General features: G+C 48.0%; 3 protein-coding genes across 10 annotated transcripts in view; 2 read left to right on the top strand and 1 right to left on the bottom strand.

Moving 5' to 3' along the window:
• Positions 1–26,536, bottom strand: part of LOC139111274 (endoplasmic reticulum transmembrane helix translocase) — an 80,132-nt gene that overhangs the window by 8,571 nt on the left and 45,025 nt on the right. The gene's annotated exons all lie outside the window — the stretch shown is intronic.
• Positions 1,144–22,418, top strand: Spz5 (spatzle 5). Of its 5 annotated transcripts, none has more exons than XM_070671467.1 (8): positions 1,144–1,231; positions 1,770–1,924; positions 3,448–3,537; positions 3,701–3,835; positions 4,001–4,153; positions 4,219–4,467; positions 4,707–4,849; positions 22,271–22,418. In XM_070671467.1, the coding sequence occupies exons 1-8, from the start codon at positions 1,202–1,204 to the stop codon at positions 22,306–22,308; spliced, it is 993 nt and encodes a 330-aa protein (XP_070527568.1). In that variant the 5' UTR covers positions 1,144–1,201; the 3' UTR covers positions 22,309–22,418. The 5 variants fall into 5 exon arrangements, with proteins under 5 accessions (XP_070527568.1, XP_070527570.1, XP_070527567.1 ...); XM_070671469.1 differs by having other exon boundaries at positions 4,707–4,927; XM_070671466.1 differs by having other exon boundaries at positions 4,216–4,467.
• Positions 19,908–26,536, top strand: part of Tet (tet methylcytosine dioxygenase-like) — a 46,739-nt gene continuing 40,110 nt past the window's right edge. For 2 of the 3 annotated variants that reach the window (XM_070671413.1, XM_070671410.1), the window contains exon 1: positions 19,909–24,805. In XM_070671413.1, the coding sequence (XP_070527514.1) occupies positions 23,708–24,805 (1,098 nt within the window). In that variant the 5' untranslated portion in view covers positions 19,909–23,707. Of the gene's footprint in view, positions 24,806–26,536 lie in introns of all 3 variants that reach the window. The other variant, XM_070671412.1, reaches the window with a different exon arrangement.

Raw genomic sequence — 26,536 nt, 5'->3', positions numbered from 1 at the left:
TAGTAAAATAAAAAGATTTTGTAATAATTTTAATATACTGCCATATATTATATATATAAAGGTCTAAAGACTACAGCCCGCAAAGGCAATAAAAAAGACCTTTATATATATAATATATGACAGTATATTCATAATATAAATTAAAAAACATAATATAAATTAAAATTATTACAAAATCTTTTTATTTTACTGTTAAGTTTAAACGTTATTCGCAATTGATCTCTTCGACTAGATGAAGACATCGAGATTACAGTGGGCTACCGCGACGAGTACGATTGTACGACACCGATTATAGCCGCAAAAAGAGAGAGTCAAAAATATATGTCTATTCTCTTCTTATAATTCGGCGATGTTGTCGAGAAACGGATATGCGATAACTGCCGGCGACGCCGCGAAAGAATAGAACAGACAGTGTATAACTCTGGCTTTTTCTTCTATCCGACGGCAGCCGAAGCGCTGCCTTCACACGGACGAGCCTCTGTACCTGGACGCGTGGAAGCCGCGATTTCAAGTTGGGCTCTTTAGTTCACGCTGTCATAAGGTCGATGAATCCCTCACCGCACGTATCCCTAGTGAAAGTATGCGTCCGTCTACCCCACCTGAGATCTCGCAGAACTCGTGCACGCTGCTCGAGGAAGGGGCCAACGCACAGGCACAGGCCATGTCCCACGTATCCCATCCCACGTTGCTAGGTAGACTCGCGGCGCGTAGAATCGAATCGCGGCAGTGTCTGGACCCAGTGTCGTGGACACTTTCGAATCACGCCGGCCAAAAGTGGAGAGACGTACGTTATGGTCGACCGTGCTCCGTCGTAGTCGGCGCGACGACAAGGCTACGCAACGGTAGCGTCCGCAGGAAGATCGATCCCGAGAGCCTTCTCTCGGCTTAAAGCCTCGCAAAGTCGACGTGGACTCTGCCGACGGAACGCGAACGGCCGTTAAATCCGAAAAACTCGAAGGCACGCGGGACCCGGGTCGGCTCGATTCCTGACCGGGCTCCGTTTCTTAACGATCGTCTTCGGGGCAGCGATCTTGGGTCAAGTTAGTTATCGTTTATTAGCGGTGACGTTGACGCGGCGATTGATCAGCACGCGATGCCAATTAAGTGACTTCGCGGCCTCCTTCCTGCCAAGACACCTGCCGTGTTCACCACAGGAGAGAAGGTTCTATCACGGAGGGGTGAATCATAACGATAGATCGAAATGGCGTTCGCGTGGCACCTAATATTAATCGTAAGTGGTCGATCCAACGTTATAAGTTAAAAAAAAAAAAAGCGCCGTAGTCTAAAATGCTAAATTTCAACACGTTTTCCATTAATTTATAATTATATACTTGCTACATTTTTTTAATCGCAACTTTCATTGACTCATCTTGCTTCATGGTCAACATTTTTTTTTTTTTTTTTTTTAATCTGCTGATTGAAAACAAGTACGCTGAATCAGAACTGATTATCACCGCCGTGAAAACGACGCGTTTGTACCATGCAGGAAGTATCCCGATAAGCGATCAATTATAAGTCGGTGCAATATTTCACAATAAGCATTCACGTTCTACAATGTGCTTAATCGACACGCTAATAATTTTGTGCTTAAGTTTCATCTTGTATTTAATTACAATCGCAAATCGCGCACAAGCTATGCTCCCACGTGCTTACACGCAGAGAGTAAATCTTTCCCGCAGAGTTAAAAATAAAAAAAAGAAATAAAAAAAAATAAAAAATAACGTCTCGTTATACGTTTAATAATGTCTATTTATTCTATGTGCCAATAGTTTATCTTGATGGTTACCCGGGGTGAGCCCTGCACGGAGTACGGATGTCCAGGTCGACCGCAGTACGAGCCCTTCGTACCCGCGCCTCCAGGACACACTCCCCATTGCGCGTTGCCAGGGCAGACCTTCTGCGAGACCCCGGATCATTATCCTCGGTAAGTACCCTCGGAGCTCGTCCCTTCCTCTCCCCCAAAAATATCGCCGTTGAATTGGCGACGCGGTAACGCAACAAGTGGAAATCTGCGGCGATCCGGTCGACCCATTTTCAATTGTTGATATTCCTTTCGCCGCGTTCGCCGTGTCCACCTTCCGCCTTCCTCTATGCATACGAATGACCGACGGGCGTCTACTGAAAAAAACTACAGGAGGGGAAAGTCTCCTCTCCTCCTCGAGGTGAGAATCGGTTTTTTCGAAAGCATCGGGTCCGCCTTATTAGACTTGCACAATCAATTTTATAGCTCTCGCCCATAAAATGATTTTCGTCCCTCGAATTTTTTATTATTTCTTTTTTCTTTCTTTTTTTTCTTTCTTGTTTTTTTTTCCTTTTTTTTTTTCTTTTTCTTTTACACGTGCGACGTGATCCAGAAGAGTTCCTTCACCGCGGCCGAGTAAAAACGAGAACGTCGGTAATCCGCCGTCTGTCGTTCCCATGCCTCGCACGCGAGTGTGACTCGTCGGCTGCAAGTCGATTTCCCAAATCGCTCCGTGCACTTTCACGCTCAAATCCCATCCCGAAGACGTTAGGAAGAGTTACGTAAAGTGAGCGGCCGCTATAATGTAAGAACGTCCGTGAGATCGTTGCTCAGCGTACCATGACCGTGGCCTTGGCGCGGTCATACGCTGTTGGATAATTATTGGACCCGTTACAATGGTCTCAAACCAAGTCTCATTGCGAGCACCGGTACTTCTTTCCTTCTTCTCCGCGAAAAATCCGCTCTTTCGTAATTAGCCGAAATATTTGCAAAGGCGCGCAACCCTCGCGCCGCACACTCGCGAAAACGCTTGAACAAGTTTGTCGACAAAATATATAATGAAACAAACGATTGCGGGACTTTAAGCTCGAGGCAGAACTGTTTGCCGAACAGCTCTGACGACGTTACATCATTTCGTTTCGTGCAGTTTACTTTTTCCGACGCGCGTGCAAAAATTAGGTTCCGATAAACCGCAACAGTTTTATTCGACCGCAACAAATTGCATAATTTTAGTAGCCGGACAAACCCGCGACAGCTGTCACTTCCGTTAATTATGCGCGCGGAGACGACGCGAGCAACGGTCAATTAGATTGTCAGAAATATCAAGTTGCTGACTCGAGCCGGCCTATTGACTCGCGCGTGTCATTTCGCTAATGCTTGCTCAGGCCCAACGCAGTTGCGCAATGCACCAATTGAGAACGCACCTGCGTAAATAACCTTTTGTCAACCTAGAAGAGAGGCGAATCTTGGCCGAGAGACAGAATAGCCGGTATCTTTGCTTTGGCGCGTGTTGCGGCAAGACCTCGGCTCGCGTGCGAGGCCAAAGGTCGAACGTAATTCTCCGGAGAATGCATCACTTGTTTTTATCAACACATTGTACTCCGTCGTCGCGAAAGTTAACGGTTTCTTTAATTTTTTTTTTTCTTTTTCTCTCTCTTTTTTTCTTATTTTTTTATTTTTATTTTTCTTTTTTTTTTTTTTTTCAGACAACTTATCAAGTTTCTCGTCGACAAATGCAGCTTCGACTTTAACACCGCATTGCAGGATGAATCCCGCGACGACTTCAATGCTCACAGGTATATTTTTCAGTACTGAAATATCGCGATATATTTATGGAAGAAGAACTTGTACGCACGGAAGATTCGATCTTTCGCGGAGTGAAACGGAGCATTGATTTTTATCGTCGGCGACAGCGATGTTGTATAATTAATTATTAATTAGATTGCTGGTATTTTTAAGATCGCCTCCGGATTATAATCAAGGCTACGATTATCCGCGACAGCCCGACAGTCAATTATACACGCAGCCTCCTCCTCTGAGAGGTGAGCCAGCCTCGGTATATGGACCGCCGTCCAATAGCAGCCGCTATTACAGGTAAGACTCGTAACACGTGTCAAATTATTCAATCTTGATTTATGCGAGAGAAACAGAGAGAGAGAGAAGGAGAGGAAAGAAAAAAATGTTAAGTAACGACAGCACGAGCAAACTAAAACCGACGTTGACGTACGAAGGTAAATTTCTTCATTCATCAAATTACAGCTACAAATATTCCGCGCCGGAATCGCAGAGGAATCCTTTCCTCCCGGAAGTGACGCTCAAATATCACCAAGACGTTCAGCGGCAAATCGATCGTGCTTATTCACAGGAATCTATAAATACATTCGGGCCGAACCAGTCGTGGCTGATGAACAGGTACGAAATATTGCACGGGATTTATTTAAAAAAAACCAAGTCGATTTACATTTACGATGCAGCAGGTATTCGCAGAGCGACAAGGTAGCGCCGCGAAGCTACAGCGTGAACCCGTTGCTGAGCTACGCGAAGCTTAAAGACGATCGCGTGAAGAGACAGTCAGACCCAGGTCCAGAAGTGATTCCCTTGTGTCCCACACGAACGCAGTACGTCGGTCCCCAGGCCGCCCTTAACAAGCAAGGCAACTGGATGTACGTCGTGAACATTCCCGGACAGGACAAGTACATGCAGCTCGTCAAGAGCGTGATATGCTTGTAAGTTTCTCGGATATATAAAATAATCGTCGCGAACGGTCCCGTATATCTAGGATTAAAAGTGCGATTTTAATAATTTAATTCGCGTTTTACTTTTCAATTTTCAACGCGCTCTCTGAGCGACGGCAATCCACTCAGAGAGAAGAGGTCATCTTTTTATGTGTCACATCGAGACACTTTTATCGCGCTCGAGGGAGGCCGAGAGCGACGAGATATCCATGTTCTCTTTATACTTGTAGGCGAGACGTGTGCGACGGCATATGCTCCATCCCGGAAGGATACAGGAGTAGATGCCAGCAGCAGTACGTGCAAAAGAGACTGGTCGCGCTTGAGGGGAGCGGCAATCGACTTTACACCGACGTGTTTTGGTTCCCGCATGGCTGTGCGTGCCAGATCATACCGAATTATTGAGAACCGTCGGCGGCCACGGGGTCGCGAAATCGGGGTGCATTGTTAGGGGGTAAGCGCCGCTAAACGCGGCTCAGTACGACATCGTTCTCTTGACGATTGTAATTCTGCGACCACAGAGCGCGCCTGGCAACGGCGTTTGAAAGTGGGTACCGATAATGCAGCGTTCTAGGAACGATGCACGGCCAGAGTAACACGCATCTGCCGAGACGCGTTATTACCAGCGGTGTTAAGGCCAGGATGAACTCACGTTGTCAGCGCGTTATCGTTAATTGCAAATAGCAATCGGCGTAACTTCTTTTTTTTTTCTTCTTTTTTTTCCTTAAAGGCGTCAATGAACGCTCTCGACATTCTCTTTGTGATAAACGAGGGGAGAATTTTTCAAAGATACCGCTGCTTCAATATCACACGACGTTACATGTACATACATTTGCGTCGCACGCATTTAGCGCAAATATGTACATGTATGTAGATACATGGATCCTTTGAATATTTTATTGACTGCGGCACAGTCGTTTCAATTTTTTTTTTTTTTTTTTCTTATTTATCTCCCGATATCGTCGGTTCAGAATTTTGCAAAAGTAGGTCGCACAATTATTACAGATTAATTCATATTTATATAGTGATGTTAATTAATATTGTTCTCTATTGTTTCAAGATGTAAGATTTTGTTATTTATGGGGGATATCTCGACAAATAGTTGCATCGCCATGATTAAGTTTATTTATACAATATAGCACATTTTTTTATATTTAATAATAATATTTAAAAGACGACGGGGGGAGGGGAGAAAATCTCGCACTTATGTAATAAAAGCCTAAAAGCGCATCTCTCACGTGCACTACTTATATACGAATAAATAGCAAAAATAAATTATATGTTATTAGTACTTATCGACATTAATTATAGTTTTGGTTAAAATTACGAAAATCGTGTTAATTAATTATTGTATTTATAGGAACAAAAGCGATAAACGTTTACTCGGGATGGGTCGCCGTAAATTCTTACGATTTATCGGAAATGACTTATCGGCTCTACAGTCAGCGCAATGTTGCGTGAAACCCGACACCTTATCGAGGTGGATATAGCGAACGTTCAAGGAATTCGAGAAAGAACTCGGGAGGACCCTTTTATAAAATAAAGAATGCTCGATTTCGCAGGTTGCACTTGGTTGAAAAAAGACAGATAAAGAGAGGGATGAAGGCCGCGTGATAAGAGGCGGAATGAACGGGGGAGGGACTGGAGGTCAAACACGCGCAAGTTTCACTTGCGGAAGTGTTGAGCGGTGACACGACATCCTTCTCGCGTTTGTTGCCCGACGATTTTGCGAGCTCTAAGGAGCCGTAACGTTCAAGTGCCGCTCGTAAATTTTAACAACTCCCGACGACGATTATATTTTCGATGCGTAAATATTTAATTCGCTTCGTTCACTTCGATGACAGACCGCGTTGCGAGAAACTGTGCGCGAATTGTTATTCTCGCGTATAATTCTTTTTTCTTATTTTTTTTTTTTCTTTTTTTTTATTTTTTTTCACCGAACGTCATGGTGCTGGACACGCTGAAAAATCGTCGTTGAAAAGCACGCTTCCAAGGGCGGGAAAGAGAGGGACCATTTAGCGAGCTCCGGATTCGCTGTAGATTCCGTTCTGCTTGGAGAAACCGCGCTCTCTCGCACGCACCCACTCGCTCGCACCTGCTCGAGAGCCACCCCGCCGTTCCCCCCGGCATCCCTCTACGTCCAGCGAAAAGAGGGGTGAATTCTACATGCACGTACATAAGTGCAATGCGTTGCACCTACACACGGCGCGACTATGCGCGTGCACTTGTGCCTTACGCGTTTCCCTCCACTCGTGCGTGACAGAAGTGTCTGTACACATGAGGTGGATGGTAGGCTACTTGAAGGGTTTCCGTTTATATGCGCGCGCGTGAACGTATGCGAGCCAACGACGAACGAAAGGGCCTTCCGTGGAGAAGCGAGGTCGTCCTGCGATGGCGCACGGATAATGCGAAGGATAATGTATCTATTAAGAAAATTCTTGCCCGTGAGAAACTTTTAAATCGCTAAAAGTGCTTCATCTCGCATTTATTATATCTCCCATATTTCGCGCTCGACTTTCCACGGGACGTAATTGGAACTTTGTATCACATTTTTCTTTTTTTTTTTTTTTTAAAGATAAAATATATATTTTTTTTTAATACTCGTTGCATGTAGAAACGCCGAACAGTACGACGCGATAATTTACTGTGGCTTACCTCGCATCTGGAGCCCCGACGAGATTAAATCGAAATTCCGAGCCGATTCACGGCCTCCAGATGTCACGTTTCAGGAAGAGAAAAAGCCACCTTTGATCCCTGCCAAGTTGCAAGATGATGAACGAAGCACATGGACCGCGCGATGTGAACTTGTTTACAGAAATATAACAAATCCGTAAACAGAGAAAAAAAAAGATGCTATGTGTGCGCCATTAAGGAGGTGCGATCGATCATTGGCAAGGGTAGCGGGTAAGAGAAATACGCTTGTTTTTCCGTGTGCACATACAGAGTATAAAACCTTTTAAATAATGAACCAAACTATTTTATAAGCAGGTAACATCGAATATTTAATTTTTAAATAGGTGTATTTTAATTTTATTTAATTTAATTTTATTTTTTTGGTCGTACTTTTCGATGCTGACAGAGGCTTTGAGTTACTTCGGTCCCGACGCGCAAAACCGTACACGCGTCTTGTATCAAATCACATGTCTGACCCATTTCCGCTTCCGTGCCTTCCATTTCCTGAACGTGCGATCGGATAGGTCAAGTTTGCCGGCGCGATCCCACGTAAAATCGTAAAACCTTACAGCGGTCGCGTACGGGCACGGCCGCAGCTTCGTGAAATCCGCGCGATTAATTAGAACCCCACTGTTTCGCACGAGCGATCGTGTCACTTGGTGAAAATGCGTGAACGGAATCGGAGTGCGTAAAAAGACCCGGCGTAAGGTCACCATTGACGGCACAGACTTTACCTATGATATTTTTTTCCCCCCGAGCGAACTTGCATAAAAAAGCGACCTTCGGCGCTCGGTAACAATTTTTTTTAATGTGACGTAAGTTTATCGGTGGCGTTTAATGCACCGTGCACGCGCGAACGCTCTGCGTCATCGAATACCGTGACATTATTTACTGAAAGCGAACTGCGACGTCGTCGGAAGGCGTCCGAGCGCTCGCCCTTCAATTGCGTTCGAGATAATATTTTCACCCGTCCGAGTAGAAATTTTGCCAGCACGCGACCGACTTTTTTCCTTTTTTCTTTTATTTTTCTTCCCGCGGCGAGATCAGAAATTATACGGCCGGAGGGTTTGAAATTTTCTCTCTCGTTTTCTTTTTTTTTTCTCTCAAGATTTTCGCCACCCCCGACGGGGAGTTTTACAGCAAACTCCGTGCCAAAAGTCTATTGTACTCTCCGTCTCACTCCGAGCATCCACGCGTTCCCTTCACCTCTTTTTCTGTCGCGCTAGCACCGAAGCCAGTCGACCAACAGCTACGAGCGTCGGGATAAAGTCACGAGCAGTAATTATGAACGATAGCAGGGGAGAGAGAGGATATAATTGTGATTGATGGAAGAGAAGGGAGGGGCAGGGGGTGACTTCCTTTTAATCTCGAAGCTAACCCTTTCGTTCATCCATTGCCGCTTCTGCTCGGCCGACACCGCACGGCGCGGCGCGGCGACGCGATTTTATTACCTTGAATTGCACGTTCGCGAGGAAAAACTGGGATCTCGTGGATCTCGTTCCGTTCGAAGTTCGCAGCCGGAACCGTTCAGAGATAAATCTCGAGACGTGCGGGATTAGGAAAAAATAAAATAAAATAAAATTTACGTTCATCTTTTATAATTGCCATTTGTTGGAGGCAGGTGGAGGAAAAGTGATACGCGAACGTCTCATTTTTCGGTTTCGTATTCGATCCCAGTCGGAGGAGACTTGCCCACGGTGTAGGCCGAAATAAAATCCGGAGATCGAGCTATTGAAAACGACATGACCGGGGAATACCTAACGATAACGTTTCGATTAAAGACTAGGGAAATCAAAGGCGAGGAGAGGAGCTGAATTAATAATCGTCGTTGCTTGTACGGGAGAGAATAATGATTATAGTCCGTGGCTTAAACGGACGCTGTAAATCGTCGTTATAAAACACGAAAGAAAGCCTCGCAAAGAGCGAGGAAGCCCGGCGTGTCCGCTTCGTACGCGCATTATCCCCGATGCCTACCTCTCCGCGTGCGTGCGTGCGTGCGTGCATGCGTGCCTGCGTGCGTGCGTGCGTGCGTGCGTGGTGCATACGCGCGCGCATGCTACGTTTACGCGGGTACGTGTGTGTTCGCGCGCGCTCGCGTTCTCCTCTCTTTTCTCCGTCGCGTCTCTACGCGTACGCACTCGACTCCGTAGTCCACGCACCGCCGAGCGAGCGAGCGAGCGAGCGGGAGTCTGCGATCAATGCGTGGCACTGCCACCGGTCGTCATGGCAACGTAACGCGCCACGCACAACGAGCGAACGATCCGCGTCGATCGTGCGTAAGTGCGTGCTCCGGGTGCGCGCGCTTACGCACGCACGCACGCACGCACACGCCCGCGCGGGCTCATCTACACGCTCGCGCACAGACGCGGCCCTCCTGCGACGTGCCGCGAACGAGACTCGCGAAAGACCGCGCGCACAGGACGATCGATGGCCCCGCAAACTTCGCGGCGGCATTACGAGCACGTGACGTACGTACGTGACGCACACGCTCGCATCGCCGCGCGTTAAATGTTGTAAAATCTCTTATCGATCATATTACATATAATGAAATACAGCCGCGCGCCTGAAAAAAGCGCTAAATTTAATCCGAGGTCAGAATTTTTATCGCCCGTAATATGCAGCATCTCTCGCGCGGACCGATTATCCTCAATGATTTCTCCTACAAAACCGTGGCTCTCCTCGTCACACGTAACGGGATTAGGACTTAATCCTGGAAAATCTCGCGGGTTCACGTATACGATAAAAGTCGCGCGGGTAGGTATATGCAAGAAAATTAGCCGTTAACGTCACGACTCTTTTTTTCTTTTTCTCTTTTTTCTTCTTCTATTTTTTTTTCTTTTTTTTCTAGAACTCTTGGTCCACCGTGTCGACAGCTGTTCCGAGTAAAAACGAGCACGTTAAGTTTTTATTAATCTGCTTGAAATTTCTTCTTTAATTTGCGGTCTTCGGAGAGCCTCGCTTTGCAACACGCAACTGTAAATTAATTATTCCCGTAACACATCAAATCCCACGATTGTTATTCTACTATGAACAGCTGCATACGGCACGTAATTAAATGTTAATGTAATAGTGGAGGCTTATTTGTACTCGGCATAAACATTATTGTCATCGGCGGGTTGATTGATGTTACAGAATAAATCTAGCGACTTGAAAAAAAAAAAAAAAAAAAAAAGAAGAAAAAAAATTCGAGTAGAGAGGGAAGCAATAATTCAAAAGGACAATGCGTAGAAATTGTCCTGATGTTTCGCAGCCGCAGCCACTCGCAGCAACGACAACGTCAAGTCGCGGCAGATGTTTCTAACGAGCCTCTGCGAGAGAAAGTATCGATCGCGATATCGCTACGATTCGTTGTCCGTCATAATGAAGATAACTCTTAACGACTTCGCCATGAAAAAATAATCGCGCATCATATGGCGTATTGTAACTGCTACTGCGATAAAGCTCTTTTATTTTTTTTTTTTTTTTTACAACATCAGCGGCTACATATTTTTTATCAGGCGGTATTATTTAAGAATCGATATTGTTTTTAGTATTCAGGATAGCAGAACTTTGCTTATTATACGTCTACTCGTGTGGCTGTAATCGAGAGGCACGAAAGAAAAAGTGGAAAGAAAAGGAAAGGCATTTCGGTATATCACAGTCTCGTATTTTTTATGGAAATGTCGAATGTCCTGCTACTACGATTATTACCCTATTGCAGAAGGGCATGGAAGAAGAAAAAAAAAGAGCATTTAAACCCTTTTGGTTGGGGTGATTTAGTGGCAAGCCACTACATCGAAGATGGCACGCGTTGGATGCAGAGAGAAGGAGGGGGGGAGGTTGCGCGACCCCCAATTCGCTTGAACACCTAGAGTAACCCCTGCACCCTCGCACTAGGGTTCTTCGATGAATTCACCGATCCTCGGCTTGTAATAGCACGTCTATCACCGTCGCGCGCAAGGTGTTACAGGTCACGTAAAATGCAAATTTTAAATTAAGTTTTTAATTTACTTATTTCACGATACATTAAATTACACTGTAATAAATTGCGCCGCTTTTTCGCTCGTTCCTTTTATTTAAAAAGATTCTTGTTTTTTTTTTTTTTTTCTAATTAAACAGACGCGATTTATGTACAGGTAAGAGTTTTTACAGGGTGATCAAGAAAAAGAAAAGGTATCAAAGCCGTGAGAATAAATTTCTCAAAGAATATCTTTCTCTCTCTTTCTCTTCCGCGGTCCAGGTGATATCCCCGCAACATCAAAGGTCATAGGCCGAAGGGATTTCGTACGGCGAGAGACGAGAATACGAGGGACGATTTTTCATTTTTCGTTGCCCACGAAATACCGACAATGGACGCGTGTCACGTTGCAGCTGCTTTCACCACTGTATTTGACGCAATACGGCACACATGGCGCAAGATCGTACCGTAAGACCGAAATGCACTAGCGGCCGAACTTTCTTAATTCGATCGATTCCGTTCCACCGGTGCATAGATGCGCCAGATCAATATTTCTCAAAACGAATTGCCGTACGTAATGCATTGCCAATTGATGTCTCAAACCTCGCGTATTTCTTTAAGAGATTTTTAAGCCTGAAGCACGCATAATTAGAATTTTTTTTTTGTATTCTCGTAAAGCCGTAAAGTTGTATTTATTTTATACATTATTAATGCTAAAAATAATTATAATCTTTTGAGACCGCACCGAAAGACTAACGACGTTACTCAATAGAGAATAATTTTCAATTGAAGAAAATTTGCGACGGCCGAAACGGCCGATGCGGTTGAAAAGATGCTGAGAGGCGATAAAATGTTTCCACGGACTTCGTCCTGCCATCGAACTTCGACTAACCGAAGTTAAAGGTCAGGTAGATTCACAGGCAAGCGATTTCGTTCCAGAAAAGCGCATCTCAAATTTTGATCCCGGTGTATAACGACGCTTGCATCGCCGCCAGCGCGCGGAGGATCTTGCAGTTGGGCGAGGTAGGCTTTTAGAATTTATTCCGACGCGATACGAAATCCGCGTTCGATTCACGAACAAGCAGAGCCGCATCCGAAGTGGACGATCGATGCGGCGAGCCTCATATTGAGAGTCGCTGTTCATAAAATGCCCGATGGACAGAAGGTCGATGCCCATAGCTTCCTACCTACCTGATTTCGATAAACTGATTTATTGTGTCATTGTGATCCGAGCAGCATCTGTCCTTTGGAATTTCATGCGAAGCTGCAAAATAGGCTGGCGCGGAAAGACTACGCTCAATTCGCTTTTTACAAACAAGAGAGAGAGAAGAAGAGAGAAAGAGATAAATTTGATGAAGCACAACGCGATCTAGTTAGAGCCGAAAGGGTGATCTATCAAGCGATCGCGTCATTACGCGCGAAAGGGACTCGACGACGCCAGTGAACCACAGTCCTTCCACCAGGAAGAAGAATACGTATTAATTTATATCTGCATGCACGGCTCACCATTGTCATGTTAATCGAGCCTCCGTATATTAGCCGAGCTTTTGGATAATGCATGCGTGCGTGCGTGCGTGCGTGCGGTCCGCTCTTCCCAGTCGCACACGCACGAAAGTCGGGAGACAGAGCCCGGTCGACAGTGGGGATCTGGGAAACTCGGGCAGAAGGGCTTTTTGGGATGAACTTGGCCCCGGGCCATTCCGCGAGTCGATAGGGATTTGCGAAAACGCTTCGATCGCGAACACGTGGCTGATACGACGAAATAAACGGTGATAGCGACGATATTAAGCGGCAATCGAGTTACGTAAATCGTAATCTCAATTTTTTATCGCGAACGCAGGGTCCTTCGACGACGCCTTTGTTTTTCAACGACGATCACGCCGAGCTGGAACTAGCAACGGATCGTAAGATTAAAATTGCCGCGGCACTCGACATCTGGCTTTACTATAAACGCAATAATCTATAAAATAATGAATATACCCGCAGCGAATGTGCGCGCAGTATCCGTTGAAAAAAATTACGCCCGTATCCGCGTCCCTGGTGCGTGAACACCTCGGATAAACATCTCGTCGTACCCTCATGAGAAGTCGGCAACGGCGGTGCGCGGCGAACACCGAGATTTCCACGCCAGGGAGAATACGACGACATTATCGTCCTGTAACACGTGTCCTGGAGCCCTAAACGGAACCAGCAGCGGTAATCCCGCCCGCTTTATTTTCCACATCCGCGCGCCGCGTTACTTCACCTCGCGAAACTTGTCGGTTTCCGAAATTGTTCGGCACCCGAGGGGGTGGAAGGTGAGAAATTCGTAGGAAGGGTTACGCCGAAGCTGCGTTTCGCCCCGGGGCCCGAAAAGTCGTTGATATCGAATCCGAGAGGTCGCTGAAATAAATCGTTAGTCCTCGAGATAGGGGGGAGAAAGGAGCTTTCCGAGGGCCGCGATTGGTTGCTCGAGGGATGAAAGTACCCGAGGCCTAGCTCCGTTTTACGAGCGCTCTCGGTTTTTTCTTTCTTCTCCTTTTTTTTTTTTCTTTTTTTTCTTTTACGAGTCCCGGAAAAGGAATCAAGTAACCCGCAAACTGGAGCATAATTTCGTGAAGAGCACGAGCGATACTGTAACCGTTTCCAAAATTTTCTACAGCCACAAAGTGGAAACGAGATAAAAAAAAACTTATATTACTCGAAATAATTTACGAAGCGCAATCTTGGCGAGTTAAATTAGCTACGTATCGATGATAGAGATAAAAAAAAATATATATTTATATATTCTCAAGAAAAACGGAGCTCTCGCAGCTATCCGCGGCTTCTCTTAGCGGATGCATGCTGCGGAGGCTCGCGGAGGTCGAAGGAACGTCGAGGGCCACCCGGAACGGAAGAAAAAGGAAGCTGCTCGAGCGAGGCAGGTTCGCAGCATCTCTCCCTTCGTCGGTCGTCCACTCCACTCGCGCGCTCGTCCGTCCGCGAGGGGTTGCGTCGCGCTTGCGCAATCCCCAACCCTATCCACGGACTCCACCCCGTGCTCTTCTCCCCGCACCCCCTCGCCAACCCTCGTAGCACACGTGCATCGGCCGGAGCCCCGCTCCGCGAGCTCCGCCAAGTTCGTTCTCTCCTCCCCTGCCCGTACCTCCGCGCTCACCCCGCCGACCGCGCCGTAGTCCTGGGGGCTGGAGTCCTGGGTTCCCGCCACGGCGAGCAGGATGACAGCCGACAAGTGCCGAGCTTGGCCGAATCGCGCGTAAGACGAGCGGACGAAAACGAGCGGGCAGCTGTGAACGGGCGAGCGAGCGAGCGAGTCCGCGTGCGGACACATAAACAAAGACTACCCACTACTACTACTACTACTATCACTACTACTAGTGCTAGTACTACCGCCACCACCAGCACTAATCGGAGAGAGCCCACAGCAGGCGCGCGGCGCGGCGGATACCCCGCACTCAGCACAGGACAGCCCGCCAAACCAAAGGTAGATACAGTTTCGTTCGTTCTGTCGTGGGCCAACGAGCGGCCGGCCGGCGCGTCGTGTGTCCTATCTTCTCCAACGTGCGACGCCCAGCGTACACGGTATGAGGGTGGTGTGCGTCTTTGCATGAATGCGTGAGCGAGAGAAAGAGACCGCCGAGGGGAATCGCCGCGCGTGTAGATTTAGGAAGTAACGGTGGTGCGCGAAAACGGTCCAGGATCCCGCGACGGACAAAGGGGAACGTAAAGAGCGAAGAGGAATTATTAATCTGGAGCAACCGTGAGTAGTCGGATAGCCGCGAGGACACTTGCCGGCTACGATATCCGTTTGATTTAAAATTAAAAGAGGAACTTCGCGGAGGCCTCGCGCCGATAGAGCACGCGAAGAAAGCCCGCGATCGCCCGCTGGTGGAGTGCGTTCACCGAGTTTTGGAACAGTGCGCGGGGGGAGGTATCGAAGGGGGAGCGCGCAATCGAGAGAGATAACATCGCAGTCGCCTTTTCCTTCGGCCCGGCCAACTTCGACTTGGGGACCAGCCACTTTGAGCGATTCGACTTCCGCCAGCGCCATTTTAAAATTAATCGGACCGACTATTTAACAAAGTGGCGTGGATTTTATACATATACGCATATAGATATATGCTATCGAGTTGCCGATTGCAATTTGAAAAGTATTCCGAAGGACGAAAGATTGAGCGCGACCCGGGCCGGCCGGGCCCGCCAGGGAGCACAATGCGGAAGCCGCTGGGCCTGCCTGCCTGTGGTACCTATGCATTTTCGTCGAAAGTTTTAGTGTGATCAGTATCGCCATCGGTAAAACCACCACCACTTGGTCGCCTCCACCGCCGGCACTAGGCACCGCCAGTGAAATCGTAGGAACCACCACTACCGTCGCCCTCCACCACCACTGTCGGCTGCTGCCGCCGCCGTCGCCGTCGCCGTCAACGCCTCCCGTGCTAGCCGGCGGCGGTTTCACGGTAGTGTCCTCGAACACGGCATGCACGTATCGTGCTGCGAAAGTTTCACGAGTCTCGCGGTGCGCCAAACGAGAAGCGTGTACGTGTGCCGACGCCGACGTCGGCGTCGCCGTCGGGACGTGTGAGAACCGGGACAACGACGACCGGCGCGTACCTCCCCGAAAGAATCCGCTCCCTCCTAGGCTCGACTTACGCACCGCAGCGTGTGTGTGTGTGTGGGAAACAGGTTCTTAGCGCACGCATTATTCCGTTTCCGTCAGCGACCCGCGCAAACCCGGGCCCTTGGAGGCCCTCGAGACGCGACCGCCGCCTCTACTTTTTTTCTTCTTTTTTTTCCTTTTTTAACGATTGCACCGCCGCGTAAAGCCGGGCGGTATTTGGAAACGTCAAGTCTCGCCCGTTTCGATCTGTCACTCGTTTGCGTCGCGGGGGTGAGCGCGAGTTCCTCCACCCATCCCCCTACTCCCCCCCGAATATCCGATCGATATGTTTACGTTTGATAATTCAAGTACTCGCGACACGACTTCCGCGTGCCACCCCGATGGGAATAAGCATCGGCATCGTCTCAAGTGGAGTATTACGATTTATAGTGACGAATAGTTTTCCATTTCTCACTATCGAGGCGAAAGGATAGGATTTGTCATTGTCAACGGTAACATTATCTTTCAGCTGGCCGACTCTATTGGCTTTTAAATTGAAGATCGTGAACGAGCGACGCAGTTTGGCTAGTAGAAAGTAGTGTCGGATTACGATAAACTTGCTGAGAGATGGAGACGGAAAGAATTATCGAGAAAAACTTGGTAATCGCTTCGGAAACGCGGAGCACGAATAGTTTGAGAACTTTGAAAACTGTAGCGCCGTTCTAAGAAGTCTATTTTTCTTTTTTTCTTTTTTTTTACTTTTTTGTCCTTTTTTTTTTCGTGGAAAAGAAGACGCGAGCGAGGCAGATCTCGCTTGTTCTTCCCAACGATAGACGAACGCCTCAGGAATATATTTTTAAAAAATTAATATATAAATATTTGTGAATTAATTATTTAAAATTCTAACTCGTTTTAATTTTCTTCCGTATACATTCCCTTCTGTAATAAATCATATATTTAATTAAACGCGTATATACAGCACGAAACTACTTTCTAACTAGCGTATTAAAGACTTGACGCATTTTAACAATCAATGTCTACAAACGGGAGCAAGTTTATCAATATGACTCGACTTTCAAAATCAGTCTTAAGTAACCAAATTAAATCACCTCAACAGCTCTCTATCGCCTTTCGAGCTATCGCTTTTGGATATCTCTTTTAGACTAAATTATTTGACCGTAGAGTCATTCGTATAATATGCATTTAATTTTAATTGCAACCAAGAGATTTATTAAAAAAAAAAAAAATAGAGACGCAAGGGAAAAAAGCTCTATGCAGCCGCCAAGGGACCTTTCGTTTATCGGAGTATTTCTTTTTTTTCTTTTACGTAGCAATATTTTTTTTTTTTTTTCTCGAAGCCTGTGCGTGGGCTCGGACGTCGTTGCGCGCATTAATCCGTGGTTTAGCGAACCAATTTAAATATCAGCGTCGCGCTCGACGCAATTTTATATCATTTCCGATATCGCGCGCCTGTGTGGGTGGGTTTAACGCTGCGAAAGCCCTCCCGCCGCCCCCCTTTCGTCCCCCGTGCGGCCTGCGTTTGTCCCCCTACCCTTAACGCGAACCGTTACGCATCTACGCCAGATATGCGTGTTTTACGATGCGTGTCGTCGCGTACTCCGCCGTCTTCTCCATCCTCGTCGCCGTCCTCGTCGCCGTCGTGCCTTCTCCTCGTCGCCGCCGTTTGTAAACGAGCGTGTGACCGGCTCTCGTACGCGATGCTCGTAACGTCGTCACGACGTACTTTGCGGTATCTCGCGAGAGAAAGAAAGAACGAAAGAAAGAAAGAGAGAGAGAAAGAGAAAGAACGCGCGCGCATGCGCTCGTGCACGCACGCAGCTTGGGCACTCACAGGGTGGACTGTCCTCGTTTTTGAACATATTCATTCGCCACCGACGTCGTCCTGGCAGAGACGCTCTTTGCCCCCCGTTTCCCGCGGCCGAAAGTAGGATCGTTTCGGAAACGCGTGGAAATTTTGCTCGGTGAATTTTCAGGGGTCCCGCGCGGTCCAGCTGGTCAGCCCGGCTTATCTCTTTTTTTCCTGCGGCCGGCGAACGGCCAAGACACCCGGTACATTGTGCACACGAAGAGCGCGCAGCCGGCCGGCCGGCCGGCGAACGTGCGTGCGCTAGCGCGCGCGAATCAGTGCGCGGCCGAATGCGTCGCGTATGCGTGCGCGCCTGTCAAACAACGCGTCTTGACCGCGACCGAATTTCTTTATCTTCCTACAACACCGTCCCGGAGTGGACGGGATCAGGAAGAAACCCGCGGGCGTCGCGAGCTCTACGCGACACCGTTCCGCGAAAGCGTACAGCAACAAGTGACCTCGACGTTGGTTGGCAACCGGGTGGACTCGACAGTAGCCCAAGTGCCCGGTCCTCCCACCCACCCTCGTGTGCTCGACTCTCGTCCGCCGGCCCGCGAACTCGCCCGCGTCCCCGTCCACGGGGCGATCCCCCGATGCGGCTTCTTTGTTTCCGCGATCCGTCCGTTCGGCCGGGACCCGCGGCCACGATTGTGAGGTCCAATGAAATCTGCGGTGGAAGGCAGGAAGATCCGTGCCGCTAACACGTCGTTTAAGGAAGTCCCCGAGTTCTGGTAAAGAAATTCACGCGCCTCCTCTTATCTCTCCCCGTTTGCCGCGAAGGACCAAGCGCCACGGAGAGGTCCAGTTCACCAGGCGAGACCCGACCGCGTCGCGAGACACGTCGCTGTCAATAAAGTCCTGCTTGTCATCCCGCCGTTACCGATTAGCGCCGACGCGCGATCGTCATCAGCCGTCCGCGACGCCTTGAGGGAATCGGACGAGTCGAAATCTAATAATAAACGGCATCTTCCATCCGTTTCCGTCGCTCCAGGGAGTTCCGGAGCAGCCTCGGCAACCTCGGGCAGCCGTGGCTCGGGAGAAGGAAGAGGGCAAAAATGAGCGGCGCTCGCGCGCGCTCGACGACCGCGAGCAAAAAAAAAAAGAAAAAAAGGAAAAAAAAATGGGAGGGAGCTTCGGGTACACTTTCGCCGGCCGAGCTCTTCGGCTCTCTCGCGACAAAGGCCGCTTGATTCAAGGTCCCACGGATGTGCACGCGCACACGCACCCGGCTCTTCGTGTACGCGCGGCCCATTCGTCCGCGGCGTCCGCGTTGCATCGAGGACGCTCCGTCGGGATGAATTTCTTCTTCCACGATCCACCGTTTGTTTTTTTTTCGTTTTTTTTTTCTTCCTCCGCCGTCGACGATCAAATATTTTCAGGCGCGTTCGATCGACTTGGTAAAAATCGTTTGTTCCGCGTGCAACGCGCGCCACGATTCTAATTTATTCGATAAAGAACGGTATAATTAGTCGGCTGAAGGATATTATATAATTTCCGCTTTACTTGAGCCCGTGGCGGAGTGTGAAATCGTCCGAAAATCTCCGAAAGGTTTTAAGTCGAGCTTGAGCGTCAAAGGCACGTTCTTCCTTTTCTCGCGCGTTAATCCGCCTTCTGCGCGATGGCATCGCGCTAATTTCGGCATTACGCCGCGGCAAAAATGGCCCATGGGCCGTTTTACCCCTTTTTTTTTTCTCCCCGATATGCGGCAAAACAGCGCGGGGCTCGTATTCTCGAGGGCCAGCCCGAAGTTAACGACACAAGTGTTATGAAACTTGAGCCGCTTCTGCGCGCAAAATTATTGCAATATATTTAAAGATTCGACGCACGGCCTTTGTCTTCACGCTCGCGCAAGTTTCTGTAATCGGCTGCATTACTCGGTGGGACTCTAAGCGCGGAATTCGCGAATTAAAATTATTGTTTGAATTAATCCTTTTGGCGACAGGTGAGGGAGGGCCGGTTTTCTCACGTCGTGCCGAACGGAATGTCCGCGGATCAGATCGCGAATCGACGGCCCAGGCACGATTTTTCCCGCCGACGTTCGCGTTAGCGACGCACGGCTAATATTAATTCCAAGCGTGTGGAATCTCCGGGTCTCTATGGCAGCTGGTTTATATGCGCTTCTCGGAATTTGCGTCCTGCGCTTCGCCGCGGACGAAAGAATCCGCAAACGACTCGTTCTCTACCGCGGCTATACGCAGTGTCCCGAAAAAGGTGTCCCTTCAATGCCCGCATTCTGCTCTCCGCGGAATTCCATATCTCCTTTCTTGAAAGTCTCAATCAAAAGGTTTATTGTGACGTGCTAATTCGCCAAATTTCATTGTCCGGAGACGGAGGCGCGAGGTTTTTCTATCTCGGTGAAAAATTTATGAAACGAGAACGAGAAGGGTATCCTTTATTTCTTATATTTCGATTCACTTCGGAACGTAAACTGAGGTATCCTAATTTTTAGCAGCTCCGGTACTTCGTTAGTTAACTCGTAGATCGAATGCTCCTTCAGAGAAAACAGTAGATTCGTTCAACGATAGAAACTTAACGGTTCGGGCACGATTTTTTTTTAAATCACCCTATATACGGCGGGCGACGGTGAGATTGAATTTTTGTACATGCACCTACAGTCGATTCGACGAAAGTGCAACCGGAGATAGAGAGCTAACGGGTGTCGAATTATTTTTACGCGTGAAGTTATAGAAAGAAGAAACTTCGAGTCGTCTGTCCCTTACAATATTTCCGTTCGACGTGAATTAATTTTATATACTTGAAAGCGTAAAGTACTGAATGAAATATAATTTAATCGTTCGCAGAAACAAACGGGGATCCTTGAAAAATCGTGCAAGTCAAAGAGATGTCTTCATTTTATTATATTTCTACTTCTAATTAGATTCGTTTTATCCTTATCTCGTTACTCGGCTTGTATGAAGTCGTCATTTCAAACAAAGAATAATGCGCCACTATCCAGAATTTATGCTCGCACTATCGCCAAGAGATTCGCGACCTTTAAAGACTAAAGTTCGCGATATTCAGTGTAGACCAAGATTTATGGGTATTAACAAAGTTCAATCGCTGAGACGAGAACCCTCTGAAGGGTTATCCTACGAAATGCATCCGAGCGGCTCAATCATCGCTTATCCGCGTAAGCGGCGTGTCGATTAATTACGAATCTACGCTCAGATCGCGCGGATTATTATTTCCATCGCGTAAATACCCGACGTTAACTGCAAAAGTCCCAACGGCGGCTACGAATCCGCGAGTTGCAACAAATTAAACCGCGAAACTGTTCCGCGAAAAAATTAAAATAGAGCCGCAATTTTTCTGCGTTGATAAATGCGCGGCGAGCGTGTTGGGGTGCACGTATTAGCGTGCGCGCAAAGTGAACGGTATCACTCGCGTGCAGCGCGAAATAATGGAGGCATCTTTCGCAAGGTCAAGCCGCGAGCGAAAGTGCCGGCCAAACGACAGTGCAAGTTTCCAGCGATAGCGAAAGCACCGGGCGGTCACAGCTGTAAAGCTATTAGAGTTCGAGGGCGGAAAACGGGGACGGTGGGGCGGGGAATGGAAAAGCAACCGCTACATAGCGGGAGCTATCGCTGTCTATACATCTGCGTGCTTCGCGAAAGCCATGCTTGCCGTCGCACGCGCACGTTACCTGCAATCACATACAGGGTAGCGGAAGAGAGACGAATTTACTTGCGACGAGATTCCCGTCTGCGGCGTATCGAGACGGGCTGACCGGTCCAGCAACGCGCGCGCAATTTTTGCCTGGCCCGAGCGCGCCCGTCGATTTTTGTTTGCGCGAAAAATTATACGTCTGAGATTAAATTGTACGTGAAGAACGAGCCCGGGTTCTCTCTGTTTTCGCCACCCTGTGAGGGAGTTGCTCCGTGCTGTGCGCCGTCACGGTTGTGTATGTGGGTGTGTGAAAGAGAGAGAGAGAGAAAGAGATGGAGAAAAGGAAGAGAAAGGAGCGAGAGGAGACGGACAAGAGAAAGAGGAGCAGCGAGAGAACGAGAGAATAAACATCGATCGATATTTTGCGGAGGGCTAGCAGCCCGATTTTAACGACGGCGACGAGACTTTCACGGTTGCCTTTAAAATTTAGCTGCAATTTATTTTGTCGCTCGAGGCATTAATTATTTTATTTTTTTTTTCTTTCGGCGAGACAGATTTATCAAGTCCATCGAATTAAATATATTTTTAATTTTGAAGTCCTAAATTATCGATTTAGCCGAAAAGGTCTTTATCGTCAATGACACGCCCGTCTGTTCCGTCTTCGATCGAGTTGCTCCACTCGGAATGATGCGACACAAGTTCAAAGCCACCGTCGGTCTTCTAAGCAACGTGAATGAAATGGCTAGGCGTAACGTACGCGAGTATCAAAGCGCGCGTATGAGACGGTGTGCGAATATCACCGCCGAACGTAATAGTAGCCTTGGCTTAGCGATGGTCACGTTATAAGCAACGTCTGTCACACATTCTCGCATAGTCTTGCATCACGTGCGCGTTCCCGGTCGCGTGACGTAACGTTTTCGCTGATCCACGTTTACCGGCACCAATTAATTTTTTTTTCTCTTTTTTTTTTCTTTCTAATTAATTTTTTGCACATTTTTATTTACCCTCCCGTCGATTCCTCCACCCTCAGTACGTGATCGAACGACCGTTCCGTCGCGCGGAAAAATGTTTCTTACTTTATCCTCGCCGAAAATTGACACAAATCTGATAGACGAATCCCTCTGCTTCTCTGTTTCAGATCGTACAAATCAACCGCCTTCTAACAAGCCACATTAACCTCAAGTGATTTCTATTTTCTTACAAAACGCGAAAGAAATATGTAATTAGTATGTTTATATCGATTTAAAGAAGGAACACACAAAAAAAAAAAAAAAAAAAAAGAAGAAGATATCCCATGAGCTTAGGTTCAGAAGAAGACAAATGATTAAGAGCTATATTAGCTAATAAGTGTACAAAGTATATCTAACTAAAAAAAAAAAAAAGGAAAACAAGAAACAGATTAAAAAACAAACAAATAAATAAACAAGTCCGCCAGTGCCAAATTGAAAGAAAAGCAAAGTGAAAGTGATCATTGTAGCAGAGAGAAAGAAAGAGAGAGAGAGAGAGCGAAAGAGTAAAGTAGAATAAAGTAAGATTTATTTTATCTTGGAATATAAAAAAAAAATTTTTAGGCGAACACACGCAGTGTTATCTACAAATTTCATAAGAATAAACGCGATCGAGTGCAAACGTACAACATTTAAATAAAAAATATTAAAAAAAAACGCAGAAAAAGGAAAGAGAGATAGAGAGAGAGAGAGAGAGAGAGAAAGAAAGAGCGACCGAGGAATACAGTGCGAGAGCAGGACCGTAAACCAAAGAATCTACCATTTTTTTTCTATTAATCATTCATCGAATAACGATAATCTCTCGTCAAGTGAAATAATAGTGAGACACACACCGATTTCTTCGTCAGAGCCAGATTAATTAAGCGAGCCGGCATACAATTTTGTAGAGGTTTATAGAAATAGCCGTAAAATATAAGTGCATTTTTTAAACTGGACGCGTCATGTGACAGATTTTCGCCAGGCGAAAAGAAGAAGAAGCAGACAAAGGGAGGAATCGGACGATTCGCTACAACAACTCCCAGAGCAACCGATCTACTTCAGTTCGTAGCCTAAACCTGTTGAGTACAAAACGACGCAGAGTTAAAGATATAGATAGACAGAAGCAAAAGGAAGAAGGAGAGAACGAGCGTAATATCGAAGAATAGACAATTACCTGGAAGATTATCGTGCGACCGAGACGCACGAGCGAGTTCCAGGCAAACGTAACTACTCCGGAATCTATTTCAAGATAAGGATTCGCACAAATATCGCGGATGCCAATTTACAGACGATTTCATCCTCGGTGGTCGTCGACGAACTTGGACCTGTAGGATTTGATGCCGCACATTAACGGGATCTCGAGTCCGAGCTGCTGATCGAGAAAAGTACCAAATGTCGCGTACGAGAATTTCGTTGATCATCCGCTCGAAGAAGACTAGATAATCTCGAGTCTTCGGACCGTAAGAGGACGCGCAGCCCAGCGAGAGGAACTGCTCGGAAGATCCCAGGAAGAGCACCGTCAAGTGGGGAACATAAAACTCGCAAGGGCAAGGTGGAGGAGTTGAAGACGCAATGACGTGGCGAGGAAGATGAGCGCCGAGGTGACGAAGGAGGTCGTCGCCACCGAGAGGGTCCCGACGAGCCCTCCGGCGGCGATTGCGACCTCACCGGGCACGGTCGGCTCCGGCGACCTGTCGGCGCGGCATCTGCCGCCCTTCAGCAGCTTTGCCGGCGATAATACGATGGACACCTCGACGACGCTGACGACGCTCCACGCCCAGGACGTTGGCCCGGGCTTGATGACCTGGGACTGCTACGAAGGCCTGACCGGCCGGCTGATCGACGTCGTCCCGGCGAGCCAGTACAGACCTTGGGAGTCTAAGGGCGGGACGGAGGGACTACCCAGCTTCGCGAGCCAGTTCACCGCCCCAAGTGAATCCGAACCTCAATTGACGGCATTGACGCCACTGTCACCGGCGTCGATTTCGCACTCGCCGCCGGTTACGTCGGCCGTCGGGCTGCCGAGCTTCCATACACTCGGGACGCCGCTTCCGACGCCGCATCCGCATCGCGGCGCGGTCGGCTATCCGCTGGTCCCGGCGCCGGTGCAAGCTCGCGATGTCCCATCTCTGCAGCAACAGATGCTCGACGAGCGTCACATACAGCTCTTGGGCTCCAGTCCGGTCCAGGCGTTCCCGCCACCTCCGCCCGGTCATCCGCATCACACGGTGCTGACCGTGGTCAAGCCCGAGTATCCGCAGCTGCACCACGCAAATTTCCAAAACCCGATGTCGACGGTGCTCGACTCTTCCCCGACCTCGCGACCGATCGGCATCGACGGCCGTAAAAAGGAGCGCAGAAAAATTCGCGCCGGTTCTATGGAGTCGGAAGACGGTGGCGGAGGCGGTGGCGGTGCCGCCGGCGCCGGCAACGTGGAGAGCTCCGGCCAGGTCGCCGCAGTCTCGTCCACCGCGAATCGCGGGGTGCATCATCTCGGCGGGGGTATGACCGACGGCGATGGAGACGGCGGTCTCGGGGACAAGCCAGCCAAGAAGAAGCGAAAAAGATGCGGGGAGTGCATCGGCTGCCAGCGTAAAGACAACTGCGGGGATTGCGCGCCGTGCAGAAACGACAAGAGCCACCAGATCTGCAAGATGAGGAGATGCGAGAAGCTGACGGAGAAAAAGGTGAGTAGACCGTCGCCTCAACTAAACTGCTTTATTAACATTGCCGCGTTTATTTCGCTTCTAACACTTTTTTGCGCGCGTCGCAATTTAAAATAGATTAAAAAAAAAAATAATTTATTGAAAAAAAGGTTTGAAACATTAATAAGTAATTAGATTACTTTAGAAACGCAAATAAATTATCTTGAGCTGTCGTATTTTAAGAAATAACGAAAAGTACGTTTTAAATATTCTTAACAAAATTTTAATATACACGCGCGATATAATCGTTACAGATTACTCGTCTCTAGAAAACCGCGTTATATATATGTACACGTATATATAGTTTGAACTTGGCCTCGATGCCTGAATGTGCCGTGAATCCCCGAGGGAAATGCAGACGTACGGATAACCGAGAGGTGGTTTGTTATTGTAGCGACATTGAATAAGGGGAGGTTTACTGGCCAACTGTTCAGCTCCTACCGCGCGAGTAGAGACCGACGTGTAACTTTCTATAATTCCACCTTTAATTCAGAGCCGATGTAGAATTATTCGTATCGTTCCGAATACGATGGACCTTACAAAAGCGCCGAAATAACCACGATAAAAAAAAAAAAAAAAAAAAAATACGCTCTTTGCGCGCGATGCATAAATTTGATTTACGTGCACAACGTGAACGATTTTGATGAAAAATCGCCGCAATCTGTTTCCGATTCGATTAGTAATCGAAGAACGCGTAGCGCGTATGTATAAGTCGCCGCGGTGATTGCACCACGAAGTGCTCGATGTCTCGAGAAGCCGAGGCGTGCAGTAACAACGACTCGTAAAGCGGCCTCGCTTATCGTAGGGCAAGTTCAAGGCTCACCGCGGGTCATAATAATCGCGTATCGAGCTTACTTTTTCGTTCAGAAACAGCCGTTGTTTGCCGAGGACGCGCGCCGAACCGTACGCCTCGCTCCGGCGATACCAGCTCGCTGATAACGCTCAGCCATTTATCAATTAGCGTTTCGTTGATCGTTGCACTTTATGGCTTACCGATCGCGCTCAGTAATCTAATCGGTCTTTAAAGATCAGATATTTACGAGATTTCTCACGAATCTCCGATTCCCGCAAGCAGCGCGGCGCGATAAGAGCGTGGCTCGAAGCATTTTTTCCGAATTTCAAAAATTTTTGACCGTCCAAGTTGCACAATTCTTTTCTCTCTTTTTCTCTTTCTCCCTCCTCTCGCCCTCCCCCTCTCTCTCTCTCTTTTTCTTATCTGCCGACGTGTCAGATTTCCGGCGACTATTTTGGGCGATGCCGAAAGTCGCGCGGACCTCGAGAAAGAAAGGGATGATAGATCGTCGAGAGTCGAAGACCGCTGTGTACAGGCGCGCCGTCACAACAACCCCGCACCCCCTAGAACTTAACACCCTCTTTATCCCAAGGGAAAGGGAACGGCCGTCCCTGCCTCTGTCTTTCCTTTCGCCCGCGAGAAAGAACTCCGGCGAGTTCATCGCACACCTGCTGTCGAGAGGCCGTATCCACCCTTCCCCTTGACTGCCGGTCTGATTTTTATCGTCTTCCTCCTTGTTTTGACCCGATTCCTCATAAACACGATGGATCATTGACCCACCGCATCTTCGGAGCGTTGTTCGCGCTGGAGTTTATTCGTATCGAGTCGCGGCCGAGAAAAAGAAAGGATAGCAGCTTTTTACGCGACCGTAGCGTTTCATTAAAGACAAATTTCGCGGGCGACTCGTGCCGACTTGACGA

Source organism: Cardiocondyla obscurior, linkage group LG23 (genome assembly GCF_019399895.1).
Source record: "Cardiocondyla obscurior isolate alpha-2009 linkage group LG23, Cobs3.1, whole genome shotgun sequence".
Taxonomy (NCBI): domain Eukaryota; kingdom Metazoa; phylum Arthropoda; class Insecta; order Hymenoptera; family Formicidae; genus Cardiocondyla; species Cardiocondyla obscurior.
This window is presented reverse-complemented; position numbering and strand designations above follow the sequence as displayed.

Bases quoted from the DNA above. Each gene is read 5' to 3' on its own strand.
- Spz5 (XM_070671466.1), top strand. From the start codon at position 1,202: ATGGCGTTCGCGTGGCACCTAATATTAATC. The intron at 3,836-4,000 runs GTAAGACTCGTA...ATCAAATTACAG, and splicing joins AATAGCAGCCGCTATTACAG to CTACAAATATTCCGCGCCGG. The intron at 4,850-22,270 runs GTGCGTGCCAGA...TCTCTGTTTCAG, and splicing joins GTTTTGGTTCCCGCATGGCT to ATCGTACAAATCAACCGCCT.